The 19582-nt window shown below is 43.6% G+C and overlaps 1 protein-coding gene across 2 annotated transcripts in view; it reads right to left on the reverse strand.

The window, feature by feature from the left end:
• Positions 1–19582, reverse strand: part of nid2a (nidogen 2a (osteonidogen)) — a 46388-nt gene that overhangs the window by 7313 nt on the left and 19493 nt on the right. Inside the window, exons 14-39 of one of the 2 annotated variants that reach the window (XM_085795931.1) lie at positions 19209–19439; positions 13608–13754; positions 12150–12278; positions 10337–10462; positions 9941–10183; positions 9516–9640; positions 9327–9432; positions 9077–9210; positions 8870–8978; positions 8656–8789; positions 7893–8001; positions 7255–7379; positions 7053–7158; positions 5618–5751; positions 5424–5529; positions 5211–5344; positions 5021–5126; positions 4502–4635; positions 4304–4409; positions 3578–3711; positions 3366–3471; positions 1868–1997; positions 1680–1780; positions 1077–1249; positions 838–967; positions 1–99 (exon numbers count right to left, since the gene is read on the reverse strand). The exon at positions 1–99 is cut by the window's left edge and continues 73 nt beyond it. In XM_085795931.1, the coding sequence (XP_085652057.1) occupies positions 1–99; positions 838–967; positions 1077–1249; positions 1680–1780; positions 1868–1997; positions 3366–3471; positions 3578–3711; positions 4304–4409; positions 4502–4635; positions 5021–5126; positions 5211–5344; positions 5424–5529; positions 5618–5751; positions 7053–7158; positions 7255–7379; positions 7893–8001; positions 8656–8789; positions 8870–8978; positions 9077–9210; positions 9327–9432; positions 9516–9640; positions 9941–10183; positions 10337–10462; positions 12150–12278; positions 13608–13754; positions 19209–19439 (3417 nt within the window). The remainder of the gene's footprint in view (positions 100–837; positions 968–1076; positions 1250–1679; positions 1781–1867; positions 1998–3365; positions 3472–3577; positions 3712–4303; positions 4410–4501; positions 4636–5020; positions 5127–5210; positions 5345–5423; positions 5530–5617; positions 5752–7052; positions 7159–7254; positions 7380–7892; positions 8002–8655; positions 8790–8869; positions 8979–9076; positions 9211–9326; positions 9433–9515; positions 9641–9940; positions 10184–10336; positions 10463–12149; positions 12279–13607; positions 13755–19208; positions 19440–19582) is intronic. The other variant, XM_085795939.1, reaches the window with a different exon arrangement.

Raw genomic sequence — 19582 nt, forward strand, 5'->3', positions numbered from 1 at the left:
CGTCCAGGTTGGCGCTTTCAATCATGTCGGGGTTTGAGTCGACCCAGAACATCAACCTGCGTTTGGCGTCCACGGCCAAACCCTCTGGACTGACCAGGTCTACAGGAACAGAAGAGAAACAGAAGAGAAAGAGTTGAATTTGTTAAAAACACTACGCAACATTTATTATTCAAGAGTTAAAGGGATAGTTCAACATTTTGGCAAATTGGCTCATTGCCATAATCCCTATAGTCATAGCAGTAGGTTCGTTACCTTTAATTGTCGGTGTAAGCTATTTTTAGAACGGTGGAGCAGAGCTGAGAGCTGCTCAGAGCTACGGAGGCTCATGGGATTTCTTGGTTTTCCTCATAAAACTCATCAAATACACAATCCAACAACTCCAAAACGCTCTGAACCACCTATGAGATAATAACAGAACGTTACCAGACAGAGTTGTTTAGAGGTAAATTCATGCAAAACCACTGATGCGCGTTGCCTTCAGGGGCAGTTTTCCAGCAAGCAGTTTCTGCATTTACCTCTAAAACAACTCTGTCTGGTAACGTTGTGTTATTATCTCATAGCGTGGTGAATGTGCAGGTCACAACTTGTCCACCAGAGCGTTGTGGAGTTGTTGGATTGTGTATTTGATGAGTTTGATGAGGGAAACCAAGAAATCCCATGAGCCTCCGTAGCATAGCTCTGAGCAGCTCGCCGCTCCGCTCTGCTGTTCTAAAAATATCTTGCACCGACAAATAAAGGTAACGAACCTACTGCTATGACTATAGGGATTATGGCAATGGGCCAATTTGCCAAAATGTTGAACTATCCCTTTAAGAGAGTGCAAGAGTGCGATCTCACTTGTGTTGATGAGGATCTCGGGCTCAGCTCCAGGAGCCATCGAAGCTCTGTTGATTGTTCTTGCAGACAAATCTGTCCAATAGACCTGGTTCTCTTTGCAGTCATGGGCCAAACCAACAACTATGGAGCCCTGGACACACACAAACACACACACAAGTGTAAACACACACATAATTACATGTATTAAGTAACATATTTATAGCCACACCAGCAGTGACCTCATGTTTCCTCTCTCTTACATGTAGAGTCAGTAGTGTTTTGGATCGGCTCGGGTCCAGTCTGGTCCCGTTCAGAGGCAGTGCTCCTATTTTCTGTCCCTGAGCGTACAGCAGCGTGACGTCAGTGTTTGGCACCGGGGTCACATCGGGACGGGGCAACGGATGCACAGTGGGCGGGGCCACCGAGGGAAGGCCTGGAATAGAAAGGATTGGTCGGATTCAAAACTGTGAAGCGCTTCATCAGCCATAATTTAAACAAATCAAACATGTGAACTCAAAATCTTTCCAAGAATATTTGTCTTATTTCTTGTCAAAATGTCTCATTTCTAGTCAAAACTAAACGCTTTCCACTTAAAATAAGACTCATCACCTAAAAATTAACTTGATTTTAGATCATTTTCACTTGTTTCAAACAAATTTTCACTTGAAATAAGTAGAAAAATCTGCCAGTGAAAGCAGTTTTTTTGTGCTTGTAATAAGAAAGAAAAACTTGCTCCACTGTCAGATTTTTCTACTTATTTCAAGTGAAAATATGCTTTAAAGGGATAGTTCAACATAAGACAAATATTCTTGGTAAGATTTTGAGCTTTTGTAGTGTGTGTTACATGTGGAACAGATACGTACATGCGGGTTTGACGACATCATGTGATCGGGTTCCAGTGACCTCCCGTCCGTCCTGGTCCACACACCAGCAGTAAGTCGTCTCGCCATAACACTGGACTGGACTGAAGAGGGGGTGAGGGAGAAGAGTTGAGATTAGTAGCCTGATTTCTTCAAACACCACACTGTGTTTGTGTTTGTTTGTTGTGTACCTGAACTGTCCGTCTGGCTCACACTGAGGTACGTATTGGTTTGCCTCTGGTTTTCCGCCGTAGTGCTCAACCAGACTGGCCCGCCATCGCTCACACACGCTCTCAGGACGCTGGGTTGGAGCAACAGGGACTGAGGGGAAAAATAAAGTATCACACATTATAAACAAAACGGAAAGGTGAAATCCGGCAATCTGATTGGTTGTTAACTGTGGTAACCTATAATGAGCATACAGTATACCACGGCTACTATTCTAAAGCCTTATCACAGTGTAGGCTATCACTCCGCGTCAGGCACGTATGACTGGTATGAATGGAAGTTGTTGTCATGTATCCATGACAATGGACTGTTGCAGTCGGTAGCAAAAGACAGTCGGTGTTTCTACAATGTTAAAAAAAATGGACAAAAGTAGTTGAATTCACATGTTTAAGGTGAACTTTCACCTCCAGAGGGTTAACAATGGTAGAGGGGATTGAGCAGTGACTTTCTCCTGAAAAAAAAGCGGAGGAAAAGACGAGCTGCAGAGCGAACTTGGAGCTAACGTCCGGAGAGGTGGGACTATTTTTTTCACAGTGGGGCTATTTTATTGGATAATATGTATTTCTAGTTGAATAAAATGCGTATTCCTCTTTCATATTGTCATTATTGGTAACCGTTTTATAAAAGTTGGGCCGAACAACGCCCCTTAGCCGTGGTATAATGAGCATATACCATGGCCTGTCGTGATATATTGCTTAATGTTCTTTAGACTGACTGCTTATAAAACAACAGTTCAGATTCTATCTGTTGCAGTTCGTCATTGTTATAGCCTCAGAGTTCATGTCAGTGATAGCTGAAGTGTTTGATTAATGGTGTGTTGTAAAACAGCACACACAAACACACACATATTGCTTTTGTCAAGACTGTTTATCTTGTAAAATCCCTTTAATAACTCACTTTATAGCAGAGCATTAAAACTAAACCCAAAACCACTTCAGGCTTCTGCTGGTGTTTACACTGGCGTCTCTCTCTCTCTCTGGGTTTCTAATGTGAGACTGGACTGAGCTTCTAGACTGAGAAGCATATTAGGGTAATATCTGAGAGGAGGTAAACGTAGCTACGACTCATCTACGAGCTTGTCTCTGCGCGTCTGTGCAGCATCTGCACGGCGGCTGTTACACTAACACCGTGTTGTCACTATAAAAAGACGGGTCAGTCAGCCTCTTTGTCCTGTTTTTCGTTTGGTTTCCGAGCAACAGCCTCCGCTTCATCTCACCACAAAATGACCACTTCAGATGTTTGGACGGTCGTAAATGGAATTTATGGCCAGCAGTGAATTTATAGACCGGCCTCTGTGTGTACGTTGGAGTGTAAGTGCGAGGATCAGAGAGAGAGAGAGAGAGAGAGAGGCACAGACTAAAGTCATGTTCCTCACAGCGCTAGCAGCTGAAGGGTTGACTGAAACATCTCAATAACAGCCCACAATAGATGTTTTATTTGATTGGTGATCAGAAATCTCACCCGGTCTGTCACAGTCTACGGGTGCTGCTCCAGGTGGCGTCCTGGTTCCTGGTCTCTCCTGTCCCCGACTGTCCACGCACCAGCAATGTCCAGGGGAACCATGGCACTATATATATATAGCAGATAACAATAAGTAAGAAAACAGTGCTATTAATACTTTTAACCCCACACACAATACTCGAGACTAATCAATATGTGTCAGTGAGTTTTACCTGTTGGGCGAGGTACTGTCCTTCTGCATCACACTGAGGGACATAGAGTCCAACTAGAGGATATCCCTCTGGACCGGTGGTGCGGACGCTGTCTCTGTGGTGCTCACAGTGAGTTTTAGGACGCTCCGGTTCATCTAAAGGAGAATTAACACGTTATTTAAAGGGATTGTTCAACCAAAATTCAAATTTTTGTGGCGGAAGCTCCCAGTGTTGCTCTGCCGGAATCTCGCGCGATTTGCGGAGCCGTGAACTCGAGACACAGGCAAAGCAGTGAACTGAGACACTGGGAGCTTCCGCTACAAACAAGCTTAAAACATAGACTTACTTAATTTTTTTCGGAACAATTTCTCATGTTGGGGCTTCAATACAAGAGGAACATTACAGACGAGCAGCATGGAGGTATTTGGATGTTTTTTGGTGTGTCTTTTTGGACGAAGAAAAGTGAGCCCCGTTCGCTACCGTCATATGGACATGCAGTGCTGCACGGAGCCCCGCTGTAACTCAGAGAAGGCACGGAGGACTCTGAAACTTCTCCCAGCCCTTAGTCGACATGAAGGTGAGTAGATAATGAGTGAAATTTGAATTTTGGGTGAACTATCCCTTCAAGTTACTAGAAAGCAAAACATATGTCGGAGCTCTGGTCAATCTTTACTTTTGGCAGGTTTGGCAGCTTGATTGGACAAAACTTCACCTTTTTCCTCAGACTTGATGCCCAAAGTGTCTCACCTGGTTTGCTACAGTCTTTACGCGCTGCTCCAGGTGACGTCCTGGTTCCTGATCTCTCCTGCCCCCTACTGTCCACACACCAACAAGTTCCAGTCGAGCCGTGGCACTGCAAGAGACATAATAATTAAAATCTGCCCATATCGATATTAAAATACAGATGCACAGCCATGCTCCTTCACACTATAGTCAGAATGATACCTGCTGAGGTATATACTGTCCAATTTCATCACACTGAGGGACATAGACTCCTATTATAGGATGTCCCTCTGCACTGGTGGTGCGGACGCTGTCTCTGTGCTGCTCACAGTGAGTTTTAGGACGCTCCGGTTCATCTGAGGACGAAGAATAACAAACAATTAACTACAAATATGTCATCAATATGCCTTGGTTCAGACAAAGACATAAAGTTTTCCTCCCCCTCTTCCTCTTCCTTCCCGGTGATGTGTCACACTGCGATGATGTCAGTTGCATATGTGAATATTTGTTGTGGTTTAATGTCCAGATGTAACACACTGGATCACAGCTGAAGGGGCTCAACAACAAGTTCAGTGAGCCACAGCTTGTCCAAACAGTGACGTAATGTCCTCTGTAGCTCTGGAGGAGCTTTGACAAGTCTGATAAAAAATAATCCTGGTGATGTCATGAGACTTTACCTTTGGGTGACAAGGCAAGAAACAGAGAGTTTAAAGTGCATTTTGGGAAATGTAGGATCTTTACCTGGTTGACTGCAGTCTCTGGGTGCTTCACCAGCCGTTGTTCTTGTCCCACGTCTCTCCTCTCCGTTACTGTCCACACACCAACAATGTCCGGTGGAGCTGTGACACTGAGATTCACAACAACATGAATATATTTGTGTGCATGTTTCATTAAAGCTGCAGGTTGAGTAAAGTCCTGAGTGGTCACTGACCTGCTGAGGTGCGTACTGTCCGTTTTCATCACACTGAGGGACAAAGGCTCCCAGTAGAGGATATCCCTCTGGACTGGTGGTCTGGACGTTGTCTCTGCGGTGCTCACAGTGAGTTTTAGGACGCTCTGGTTCATCTGAGGAGACAAAACCAACAGAATATAACAGCACTGTCACTTTGACACCAGTTTATTTTGCTGCAGAACCATTTAATACCTGGTCTGTCACAGTCTCTGGGTGCTGTTCCAGGTGAAGTCCTGGTCCCTGGTCTCTCCTGTCCTCTACTGTCCACACACCAACAATGTCCACTGGAGCCGTGGCACTGGAACACGTCATTGGAATATGTCACTCAAAGTTACTTCAAGTCCTTGAATAAAACAATTTTAATGTATCTGTCTCTCAATCCCGACCTGCAGTTGTATATACTGTCCATTTTCATCACACTGGGGGACATAGACTCCTATTATAGGCTGTCCCTCTGGACCGGTGGTCTGCACACTGTCTCTGTGATGCTCACAGTGAGTTTTAGCGCGCTCTGGTTCTCCTGCGGAGGACAAGACAAAGATTATTTACTCTGCAAACACTTAACAGATCACACGAACGGGTCAAAACCACGAGACAGTCTCAGTAAATCTGTTTGACAGAGCAGACAAAGAGCAGGGAGCAGGAAAAGTACAGTCACATCCAGAACAGGATTGTAGCCTACAACAGCAAATATGACTGAACAACACATGCAGTCATTGTGTGTAGATTTTCACAAACATACCACTATTATTTTGCAATTATAATTTAATATTAGGTAACACTTTATTTGACGCCTATCTCTATAACACATTATAACCATACTTATAATGAGTTATAATGCAGTTATAACACTGTATAACTATAGTTATAAACACTCATAAAGGATCATAATGCTTTATAACAATAATCATAACACACTATAAAGCTTTTTATCTTGACTTATAAAGTCAGGTATTATAATACATTATAATTGTTAGCAACTCGCTGACAATGCCCACATCGATAATGCATTATAAGTTGTAATGTGTTATTTACTTATATACGTGTATAACTATCATTAAACACTCATAAATTATCACAAGACATTATAACAATAAGCACAACACAATTATAGAGAATTATAACTCTATTAGTCTATCACTGTATGATGTGTTATGCTTATTGTTATAAAGCATTATGATCATTTATGAATGTTATAATTATAGTTATACAGTGCTATAACTGCATTATAACTCATTATATATATGGTTATAATGCATTATAGAGATAGGCATCAAATAAAGTGTTACCCAATATTATAATTATCTTAAAAATCTAACATGTGCATATACTGTACGACGTTATAACATCCAGTATCTAGCCTGTAGGATGTGAAATGCAGTGACATGGGAAAGTGGATCCAAACCTTTGACTGGAAATGTATACACATTTTTTTCTCATGTGTTTTTTTAGCTTCATGTTATTCTTGCTCCATGCTCTGTTTCCCACCACACACACACACACACACGGTGATATCACCTGTTTTTTCCAGGCATTCCAAGGCGATGACCCAATGACCTCAGCCGTGCACCACTTACAAGGTTAGACACACACTCGTGTAAACGTGCTGTCTGTTTGACTTGTCATCGAGATGAGGAATTAAGGGGTTCATGTTCACGGGTCAATGTTGAGCCCTAAAGCCTTGGAAAGCCATGACATAATACACCTGCTGCCTGCGCTGCTTTTAAACTAATAAGCTGTAAGTGCTCACGTGGAGCTGAGCGGAGGGAGAAGTGAGTCTGTTTGTTTGTTTGTGTGTGTTTTTTTCTTCTCTTTGCTCACCTGGATTGTTACAGTCGGTGGGCGGAGAACCAGGTAACGACCTGGTCCCGGCTACTTCCTGTCCTTGAGGGTCCACGCACCAACAATATCCACTGGAATCATGGCACTGAAAAAAAAATGAACATTTGATTCATTTCAGAGAGTTAGAAAATTTATTTTAGATGTAATTCAAAAACATCAGTTTCAGTCACTGGGGGCTGACCTGCAGTTGTCTGTACTGTCCATCGTCATCACACTGGGGGACATAGACTCCTATTATAGGATGTCCCTCTGGACTGGTGGTCTGCACACTGTCTCTGTGGTGCTGACACTGAGTTATAGGACGCTCTGGTTTAACCGAGGAGGAAAAGACAGAATTACAAAAAGTCACTATTTGTTCATCTCTTCCAACAAAACATATACAATAAACCCCCAGCTTTAACTCCTGTGGTGAAAATGTCAAATCTAAATCTAAAAGGTGGGAAAGTACTGTAAGATATTGACCTTGAACAAATGACAATGAAAACACACAGAATTTCTATAATAATAACAACTTTCACCCGGATATGTGAGGTATGTTTAGTCAGTCTTTTAAAATGGATGAAGATATATTTCATGATTTAAAGCTTAGACCTGTCTCAGAAGTACAAAGCAGAGCGTGTCAGTCAAATAAATATCTGCCAAGCTTTTCCAGGCATTCACACCTGGTTTGTCAGAGTGAGTGGGCTGTGTAGCAGGTGGTGTCCTTGTTCCAGCTACACACAGATTACGTCTTATTATGAGTTATCTGTCTGTGCAGAAACAATGTGAGCAAACTGAGCTGTAAAGGAAACACCGGACAATATGTTTCGTTTCGCTCACCTGGTTGACTGCAGTCTCTGGGTGCTTCACCAGCCGCTGTTCTTGTCCCACGTCTCTCCTGTCCTGTCCTATTGTCCACACACCAACAATGTCCGGTGGAGCCGTGACACTGAGATTCACAACAACATGAATATATTTGTCAGGGTGTATACAGGAATCTTGAAGTTAATTTTAATTTAATTTTTAAGATTTTTTCAAGACCTTCTCAATATTTTTTAGTACCTCACCGTCACTTCAAGCTGCAACCATTTACATCAGTGACACTTTTAACTTAACAGTTTTAGTTTGTGATAAAGACTATAGACCACTATGATACAACAGAATTCAAAATAGGCTGGCATAATAAATCAAAGGCAACGTTTATAAAAAAAAAAAAACACTGCTCCACTCTCAAAAAACAAAAACAACAATCACGACAGTCATGACATGTGCCTCAGCTCGTTTGGTTTAGTTTCCAGTAGGGCTGTAGCCAATATCCGAGTACTCGCTTGACTTGGGCGGCATATATTATATATATTCACACACTTTCACAATGTTTTTTAGGACTCAAACTCTTGGACAGCTAATTCAGAAAAAAATACCTTCAAAATGTAACTTTATAAATTTGTGAAAAGACTTTTTAATACTTTTTAAGGGTCTCAATTTTCCCAAAATTGATTTATCGCCTTTTACTGTAATACTTTTCAAGACTCTGCGGATACCCTGTTTGTGTGCATGTTTCATTAAAGCCGCAGGTTGAGTAAAATCCTGAGTGGTCACTGACCTGCTGAGGTGTGTACTGTCCGTTTTCATCACACTGAGGGACAAAGGCTCCCAGTAGAGGATATCCCTCTGGACTGGTGGTCTGGACGTTGTCTCTGCGGTGCTCACAGTGAGTTTTAGGACGCTCTGGTTCATCTGAGGAGACAAAGACCAACAGAATATAACAACACTGTCACTTTGACACCAGTTTATTTAATTCAAGAACCACTTATTACCTGGTCTGTCACAGTCTACAGGTGCTGCTCCAGGTGGAGTCCTGGTCCCTGGTCTCTCCTGTCCTGTCCTACTGTCCACACACCAACAATGTCCAATGGAGCCGTGGCACTGGAGAGAGAGCAGCAATCAAAATAAATAAATAAATACATTTTCAGTTTAAATATCAAGTTTACAGTAATGAAAAAATCCAAAATACAAGCACTGACCTGCTGAGGTGTGTACTGTCCGTTTTCATCACACTGAGGGACAAAGACTCCTATTATAGGATGTCCCTCTGGACTGGTGGTCTGGACGCTGTCTCTGTGGTGCTCACAGTGAGTTTTAGGACGCTCCGGTTCATCTGAGGACGAAGAATAACAAGTGATGACGATGATGATTATATGTGATCAGGCTTGTATGTTATTCTCTGTTGAGGCTAAAAAAAACTAATGTTAAAGCAGTGAAACGCATCTTTACCTGGTTGACTGCAGTCTCTGGGTGCTTCACCAGCCGATGTTCTTGTCCCACGTCTCTCCTCTCCGTTACTGTCCACACACCAACAATGTCCGGTGGAGCTGTGACACTGAGATTAATAATGGCAGGAATTTAACATTGTTTTATTTCACTTGAGCTTCGGGTTGAGTAAAATCCTGAGTGGTCACTGACCTGCTGAGGTGCGTACTGTCCATTTTCATCACACTGAGGGACAAAGGCTCCGAATAAAGGATATCCCTCTGGACTGGTGGTCTGGATGCTGTCTCTGCGGTGCTCACAGTGAGTTTTGGGACGCTCTGGTTCAGAAAAAGCAGGAAAAGATCAGAATAAAATGACATTATTACTCATATACTGTGACAGTCAGACCAGTTCTAGATAGATAGATAGATAGATAGATAGATAGATAGATAGATAGATAGATAGATAGATAGATAGATAGATAGATAGATAGATAGATAGATAGATAGATAGAGTGACACTACAGTGACAATAAATAGCCCATGGTAATAAAAACGCAGGATTGCAGTGGAAAGTGCAAGTGCATACATGTGTGGGACATCATTTGGTCATCGTTTTGGTGAAGAAGCATTTCTTACCCGGTCTGTCGCAGTCTGTGGGTGCGGTCCCAGGTGGAGTCCTGGTTCCTGGTCTCTCCTGTCCACTAGTGTCCACACACCAACAGTGTCCAGTGGAGCCGTGGCACTGCAGCGGCCGGTATCGTCCGTCTGAGTCGCACTGAGGGATGAAGGCTCCGATACTGGGCCGGCCGCTCGCCTCCGCACCGCTCTGCAGACTGTCTCTGTGCTGCTCACACTGGCTCTTTGGACGAACTGTCTGTGCTGTACACACAATAATTCACTACATGTCATCATCGTTTTTGTTCAGAAGTGGCACAATCATATTTAATGATTGATATTGATTTGATATTGAAAACAATCAAATCTGCAACTTTTGTCAGCATGCATCATCGCTACAGTGGCAATTTTACCGACCTTCCTGCTGGGAACAGAAGAAACCGTCGCCATAAAAGCCGTACTGGCACTGACATTCAAAAGATCCCAGTGTATTTACACATCTGGCGTTGATGTGGCATGGAGAGGAGCTGCACTCGTCCATATCTAAGAAAGAGAGACGGAGACAGAGTAAAATGTTAGATGTTATTATGAAGTATATGTATATACTGATACTGATGGTGACTGCTGGCTGGAAATTATGCAGCTCTGTTGTATCTTATCAATATTTGGATGATTTCAAGGCCTTATGTAAAGTATTACATACTGCATCCGTCACGGAGGGAGGTACGGAGGGTTTAAAGGAAGTTCATCAGAAGTTCACACTGATGGGTGAAAGGAGGACACACACACACCTCGCTCCTCCACACATTCCAGGGCAACACACACACTGTGTCATTGCTCCATTTGTCTTACACTCCCTCCCCCCTTGTCCCGTCTAATCTCACCCTCTCTTGCTCTCACATTCGTCACCCATCCTCCCCTCTCTCTCGCTGAGTTTTCCTCGCTTTCACAGCTGTGCCGTGCACCGCTCTGGAGGAAATGTTATTCCTTTGCTGTGCTCAGACAAATATGTGGGTCTCTTCCAATATTGTTCAGCTCCTTTTGGAACATGCAGAGCTACATGTGCATCCAAACTGCATCTTCGGGGACCAACAAGTGTAACTGACAACAGGTCAGGATGAGAACATGATGGGAGAAAATCGCTGGAACAAACTCTGTGTTTACACAACGTTGGTTTTAACTTACATGCAAGTACGTGCAAGTAGATCCAGCAGCCAAGCCTTTATTGTTGAGTGGTTTTTAGTGTGTATCTTTGTCGATGTTTCACGCAAATAACTTCACAGCTCAGAGACAAGCCACTTCAAAGGGCTTTGTCGCGTCATTTAAGGAATAGTTCACCCAAAATTCAAATTTCACTCATTATCTACTCACCCTCAAGTCGACTAAGGGCTGGGAGAAGTTTCCTTCCTCCGTGCCTTCTCAGAGTTACGGGGGGGTCCGCGCAGCAGTATTTGTCCATATAATGGTTGTGAATGGTGCTCACTTTTCTTCGTCCAAAAAGACACACCAAAAAACATCCAAATACCTCCATAGTGCTCGTCTGTAATGTCCCTCTTGTATTGAAGCCCCAACATGAGAAATTGTTCCGCCGGTCAACACAGGAAGAGCAGTGAACTGAGTCACTGGGAGCTTCCGCTACAAACAAGCTTAAAACATAGACTTATTTAATTTTTTTCGGAACAATTTCTCATGTCGGGGCTTCAATACAAGAGGGACATTACAGACGAGCACTATGGAGGTATTTGGATGTTTTTTGGTGTGTCTTTTTGGACGAAGAAAAGTGAGCTCCGTTCTCAACTCACAACACGTTCATAACTCAGAGAAGCCACGGAGGACTCTGAAACTTCTCCCAGCCCTTAGTCGACATGAGGGTAGAGTAGATAATGAGTGAAATTTGAATTTTGGGTGGACTACTTCTTTAATTTCAGATGGTAATTAACAGTCCTTTGTCTATTTCAGCAGATACACACACAGTTGCCTCACTATGAATCATAAAAGAAGTGACATCAGGCCAGTGTATGACTGCTACTTGTGACTTTGTGTATTGTCAGCAATATTTTGGGATGTTTGACCATGAAAGTCTCTAAAAGTAGAGCCGAGCACCATTGTGTCACCTCGCATGCAGCTGCAGTTTGTAGACTAGACGGGTGATTCATACGGGTAAGAAACATCCTTCCACATCCTCAGACAATGTAATTTCTCTGGCGATCCCCTGACACACACAACTTACCGACACATGTGCGCCCGTCGTGGCCAAACTCGTAGCCGCTCTGACACTGGCAGCGGTGGCTTCCAGGCAGGTTCACACACTGAGAGTGAGCGCCGCATGACGACAGAGCCTCTGCACACTCATCGATGTCTGCGGTGAGGGAGAAAAAGAGACAAAAGCCCTTTAGCTTGTGACCGAGGAGGAATCCTTTATCTGACAACTCATTACTGTTGCATGTGGGGCATGAGGATAAAAGCTGTTATTAAGGGTCATTAGTGGTATATATATTGTGCGCCTGCTTGTTTGTGTTACTGTAACATGTACACCCCACACCTGGATTCTCCTCTGCATTCTTAAACACCTTGTGCAACACTATGCAGGGCTATGTGTGAGCAAGAGAGAGAGACACTGAGGCCCAGCCATGGGAACGAAGGCTGGGCCTGGGGCTTTCCTAGTGCTGTCAGCAGGAGAGAAAGACCTGCTGCTGGGCTAATGACAGGCCATGCTCCAGCTGAAAACCCTACAAGTGCCTGTTAACTAGCGCATTAACCTGGAGGAGGAGGATGGGATGCAGAGAAAAGAAGAGAAGAAAAGGAGGTAAAGGTGGGAGTACAGATGATGCCTTCCATCCAGCCTGTACTTGACCCTTTTACATGTAATGGAGCCATGTTGACGAAACACAGACACACTCCCTTGAACCGGCTTTAACTCCGTCTGCATGTGTTTGTGTGTCTTGTCGAAGTGTGTGAGGGAGTAATTAGACTGAGCCAAGTGGAGTAAAGCACCATAAAACACTCTGCAGCGTTCTGTACATACACCGTTAAAGGGATAGTTCACCCAAAATTGAAATTTCACTCATTATCTACTCACTCTCATGTCGACTAAGGGCTAGGAGAAGTTTCAGAGTCCTCCGTGGCTTCTCTGAGTTACAGGGGGTCTCGGCATAGCAGTGCATGACCATATATAATTGTCCCGAAAAAAATTAAATAAGTCTATTTTTCAAGCTTGTTTGTAGCGGAAGCTTCTCTTCCCGGTTCGTCAAATTTGGACGAACTGGGAAGAGGAGCTTCGAGAAGCTTCGGCTACAAAACAAGCTTGAAAAATAGACTTATTTAATTTTTTTCGGGACAATTTCGCATTTCAGAGCTTCAATACAAGACGGACATTACATACAAGCAGCATGGAGGTATTTGGATGTTTTTTGGTGTGTCTTTTTGTTACGAAGACAGTTGGTATCAATTTGCAACCGTTATATGGACATGCACTGCTACGCCGAGACCCCCTGTAACTCAGAGAAGGCACGGAGGACTCTGAAACTTCTCCCAGCCCTTAGTCCACATGAGGGTGAGTAGATAATGAGTGAAATTTTTCAATTTTGGGTGAACTATCCCTTTAAGACCTGGCGCTGTACTGTATACCCAGACAGTAATACGCTGTGTGTGCTCATGCCCATATAAAGCGACAGACGACGACCCGTACCGTAACAGTTGCGTCCGTCCCCTCTGTAACCAGTTGCACACTGGCACTGGAAGTCCTGGCCCTCCAGCGGGATGCACTGGGCTGTGGTGTCGCAGTCGTGGTTCCCAGCGTAGCACGGGTTGACCAGCTCCGGCCCTGTGGGCTCCACTACAGATGGGAGGAGAGACAGAGGAAATAGCTTGAGCCGTGCACATTGATGCTTTGCTTTCGTAAAAGCTTCAATACAAAATTCTAAAAAGATGCTGCATCCAAAATTTAAAAAATAATAAAATGAATACACAGATGTGAGGAGGATTTGGCTGCACAAACAAAGTTAAGGCTTGCACAACCAGAGACACGTGACAATGAAAACCTATTGCACCACTGCGCAGTGTGCACACTCCAAATGTCCTGAATTGAGATGAATTGAGATGAGGATTATTCAGCAGTAAAAGTCCAATGATTAGAGCGATGATTACAGGACGGCCTAACCAAACACACATGTAAAAAATCACTCCAGACAAAGTCCCATAGGACGGTTTCCTCTTCGGAAGTGCCTCCCTTCATGTTCTCAATATTCACCATATGGACGGGGTTAGACACACATACACACAAGAAGACACAGAGACGCACAGACACACACACACACACGGGACGAAGGAGCAGATGCGTATTCAGTCTTTCCCTCAGACCGCAACAACAACCCGCAGACTAATTTCTGTAGAATGAGGAAGAAAAACAAAAGGAGATCTTCATAAGAGACTATAAAAGACTTTCAAATATGATTTAAATCCGGTAATGCAGAGTCAAACACAGTGACAGTGTTAGTACTGTCTGTACCAACTGAATCTGATCCAGCGCACCAATGAAATACTGTTAGTGTTGTTTTCCAGTATTGTTCTAAAAGGCAATTTATCTGATCATTCAGTTTAACACAGGATTTGGTTTCTCATGGTTTCAATAAAACTCCAGTCTAATGCAAACCACCAGATTCACAACATGTATAGTATCTGTGCTTAATTATGTTTGACTGTTCAACACACACTTACACCTAGACAGAATCAAGTACACGCACACACACACACACACACACACACACAGCTTGCTTCCATCTCCCGAGGCCACAGACCAATTTTGGTTCATTATCAGAGAGCAAGAGAGAGAGAGAGAGAGAGAGAGACTCTTCAAAGTCCTGAATGCGGCCGGGAAGACGGAGCGATGAGAGGGTGAGATACACATGGATGGGAGAGAGGACTGAGGCGTAATTAGAGAGCGAGCGAGGGAGAGAGAGGGGTGGAGAACACACACGCACACACACACATATACTGTATATACACCCTGCACATGCACTACACACCATCAAAGCAAAGACTTGTAGTTTCCCACCTGTTACTCTTTTTTTCTTTTTGCAAAACTCCTCCACACACTCACACACACATGCAAACACACTGGTTGTACAGTACGAGGGCGTAGATTAGATACGACTGTCTGCAACAACACGGCCAAGGTGCTCCGTCCGTGTGTCCAGCAGCCATGGTGCAAGGTTAAATTATCTATCAACACTGACTTTTACTGAGGAGCCCGAAATGAGCTGAAATTGAAGAGAGTGTTTGAGGTGCTGAAAGCTGCAGCATGGTCGAGGGCGTTCGGCCTGAAGACAGACAGAGGGCCCAGTCTGAGTAACAGAAGAACTTAGACCTGTTTTATAATGAAACAAGACTTGGAAAGCTGCGTTTACATATTATGGGACCTTTAAAAGATGAGAGCATACATTATGTCCTGCCTGAGCCTGGAGAAAATCCGTTACTCAATCCATAACTCATACAAAAAGTTTTTGAATGTGTGGGGACCTTTCCTCGAACACTTTGAAAGTCTTAATACACAATAGGGTATCGTTCTTGCAATCTGCTCTCACGTGTCATATAAATCTCACTCACCTCGACAAATGATTACAGGAATAATTCTTTACTCCTAGTCTATCCCTGCTTTCAGTTACTCCCTCTTCTCCATTTCAGTGTAAACATTACCTATTACTTCCAGCAAAGTTGTGTTAATCGGCTCCAGTGTGCTTGTGTTCTGATCTAATCAAATGTATATGTGTTTATGTGCATATAATTATGTGTGTATATATATATATATATTTTTTTTTTCCTTTGTGCATTCATATATACAAGATTGTGACAATATATGTATGGTCTCAGTATATGGGAAATAAGGGGCTTGACAGGGTGGAAGGGGTTTGAGTTCATATTGTGCTTCCACTGTTAATATTGTATACAAATGAACAGATGTATTATGTTTGAAAGGAAAAAAAACAATAAAAAGATGCGAAAGAAAAAAAAGATGAGAGCCTTTAATAAACAGCGAAGACATGAAGAAAGATGCTTCTGAGTTGCACTATGGGAGTTGTAGGATCCAATGAGAAACCTCTGCGAAGCTAAACAGAAACAGTTTTCCTTTTTAAAAGCCTTTGAGACAGGATTTTATGCCTGGAAGGTTACTAGTGTCTTTTTGTGTTTGTTTTTTGTTTAGGCTGACTTGAGCCCTCTCATTTATTTGAATGGAGCCAGTCCGTCGACACAGTGAGGGCGACACAGGTCAGCGTGGCTAAACAACACAGGGTCTTCCAGCTAAAAAAAATTGATGTGAACTGGGCTCAACTTGTGCCGCAACACACTGTCATCCAGCAAACCACCGCATTGGCCAATCAGATACATGATTGTGCACATTCTTAGTAGATAACTGTAACGTGAATGTTGTGAAAACCGGTTTAACAATCAGTCTGAGCAGCGTCTCACTGATACAGAGGCGTGACAGCTGCTCGTGAGGCTTAAGGTTGTCCAGATATTCATTCTTACATAACGTGTGGTGGTCACACAGTGCAGTGCAGAGAAAGGCGGTTACAACATCTGCTTCAATATTGGATTATGTGCTCTAATAATGCACAAGCAAACTCTTTAACAGTGGAACGAAACGACTTTCTGTTCTCTGGGAGTTTGTAAAGTCTGAAGATGAAACTTTAATCGCATCCATGTGGACACAAGGTGACGGCAGCAGATAAGAGCACAATGCATACATGCTCTCTCTCTCTCTCTGTCTTTTTATCTCTCTCTACCTCCCCCTCTCTATCAGGTCAATGTCTTAACTTCTTCTGGTTTCTCATGACATCAATGGGCAGCTATTCTACCCTGCATGCCCCCCTCCCCTCTAGAAAATCTGTCATTGGCTGGGATATTATTTCCCAGAAAGTGAAAGACCCCTGAACACACACACATACACATACACATACACACACACACACACACACACACACACACACACACACACACACACACACACACACACACACACACACACACTCTATCTCTCATGCACACACCACTTAACCCATGTTTACAAAACCCCTGATCCCCAAAAGCTCTTCCAGCTGTGCACTGGGGTGTACCAGTGTGTGTGCATGTGTGAGATGTGTCATCATAACCTTTTTAATCAACGTGTTGACGTTTAAATGACAGAAACTTGATCCCGATTCAAAACCTGGGGAAAAAAACAAAAAAAACCCCACTCCCTCACTCCCTCACTCTGTCTGTCCTATACGCTTTCCTGTCCTCTCCATCTTCTGGGGTCTCCTGTCTCTCTCTCTCTCCGTCTCTGTCTGCTTTTCATCAGACGGAGTGGATACCGAAAGCATGACCGGTGTGTGTTGACAGAGAAAGAACATGACATACGCGTGCTGTATTTCCATTTCCACAGACATTTCCATATTTGAAAAGTCTTTGCTGAGGATATGAAGGAGGGCGATGCAAAAGAAGCAAGAGACAAGAGGAGAGAGGGAAGTGAGAGAAACTAAAACCCAGTTATAATCAATTAGTATAATGATGATTAGGACTCAAGAAATGCTTCAATCTGTAGCTGAAGGTTTTCATTTAGATACCCAACAACCAATAGAAAAGGGTCGGCTGTCGGCTGTCAGCTGCGCGAGTGCACCTGGCCAGTCCATCCACAATGCATTTAAGATCTTTCATCTCTCACTTCATTAGTCAACCCCCCCCCCCACCCCTCCCTCCTCTTGCATCACATGGTTCTTTTTGTCTGGTTGGACTTTTCTTTCACAAAAACCCTTTCAAACATCCACTCACTCTGAAACTACAAAAAAATGTGTCAAAATCCATCCTGCATATTTTCAAATCATCGTGTCGTCGCACAAGATCAACCACAAACATGATGACTGGTGAGATTTGAGGAAACCAAAACCACTTGTGGGGTTGAATTGCACCATTTTGTGGCTTTTGGTTTTGGTTCTCTGGCACCACGACGTACCTTCAGACACCAAACCCAACAATGGGTCGGAGAGGGTTTTGTGTGTGTATTGTATTCATTTTTCCTCATATTGTTGGCCTCCTTTCAGAATAAACCGCCTGACCAGCTCACTCTACAGGACTGTGTCAACATCTGTTCATATTATAAATGTAAATCATCTGTATGAACAAACCAAAGCGGTGACGTAAATTGTGGTGTAATGATCCTTAAACGGTGTTAAGTGTCCGCGTGAACAGCACAGCTAATACAGTTACATGTTAATGTTGTTTTCCATGGTTTTTCAATATATAATTATGCCCTCAGCTTGCAGTGTGTGTGTGTGTGTGCTCTGTGCTTTGGCTTGGCTGAGGTTTCTGTGGCAGCGCTGCAACAATTACCAGGAGGTCTGGTTACTAGTCTGAGATGTGGAGGAGAAAACCTCGGCTGCGTTCAGCCACTCAACACTGACACTGACGGTCTGGAACGAATTTACTCACAAAACGAGCCGAGGTCAAAGACGAGACAACAGCTGGTCAGTGTCATCCAGCTGATGAGCATCACTCCCAGGCTCGTGATTAAACTAATATCAGTTTAATCATTTGTGTAATATGGATTAAGATACTTTTCATCGTTAAAGGGATAGTTCAACATTTTGGCAAAATTGGCCCATTGCCATAATCCCTATAGTCATAGCAGTAGGTTTGTTACCTTTAATTGTCGGTGCAAGCTATTTTTAGAACGGCAGAGCAGAGCCGTGAGCTGCTCAGAGCTACGCTACGGAGGCTCATGGGATTTCTTGGTTTCCCTCATCAAACTCATCAAATACACAATCCAACAACTCCACAACGCTCTGGTGGACAAGTTGTGACCTGCACATTCACCACGCTATGAGATAATAACACAACGTTACCAGACAGAGTTGTTTTAGAGGTAAATGCAGAAACTGCTTGATGAAAAACTGTCCCTGACGGGAATGTGCATCAGTGGTTTTGCATGAATTTCCCTCTAAAACAACTCTGTCTGGTAACATTGTGTTATTACTGTATCTCATAGCGTGGTGAATGTGCAGGTCACAACTTGTCCACCAGAGCGTTGTGGAGTTGTTGGATTGTGTATTTGATGAGTTTGATGAGGGAAAGCAAGAAATCCCATGAGCCTCCGTAGTGTAGCTCTGAGCAGCTCACGGCTCTGCTCCGCCGTTCTAAAAACAGCTTGCACCGACAATTAAAGGTAACGAACCTACTGCTAAAACTATAGGGATTATGGCAATGGGCCAATTTGCCAAATGTTGAACTATCCCTTTAAGACTGTGGCGTGACTCACCTCCCACCGGGCTGATCTTGTTGGTGATGGCGTATCTCAGGATGCGCTCCTCCTTGACGTACATCACGAACGCCCTCTCCACGGTTATCTGCAGCGTCTCCGGGGCGACGGCGCTGTTGTCGTGCCGACAGTCCCGGTAGGTGATGTTCTGCTTCAGCTGGAAGGAGAAGGACTCGGAGCCGCGGTCCGCCGAAACGACCGAGTACTCCCTCACGGAGGTGGAGGTGGCCACTGTGGAGAGAGAGGGACGATGTTTTTTAGCGAAAAGGCGCTTGGTCGATTGTCGATCACGGTATTACGATTATCACGATTATTTATGCATTAATTAATTTCACAACATATGAATGTTGAACTATTCATATATAACCAGTTAT

This window comes from Trachurus japonicus, chromosome 2 (genome assembly GCF_045865225.1).
Source record: "Trachurus japonicus isolate A0001 chromosome 2, Traja_1.0".
In the NCBI taxonomy this organism is placed as follows: domain Eukaryota; kingdom Metazoa; phylum Chordata; class Actinopteri; order Carangiformes; family Carangidae; genus Trachurus; species Trachurus japonicus.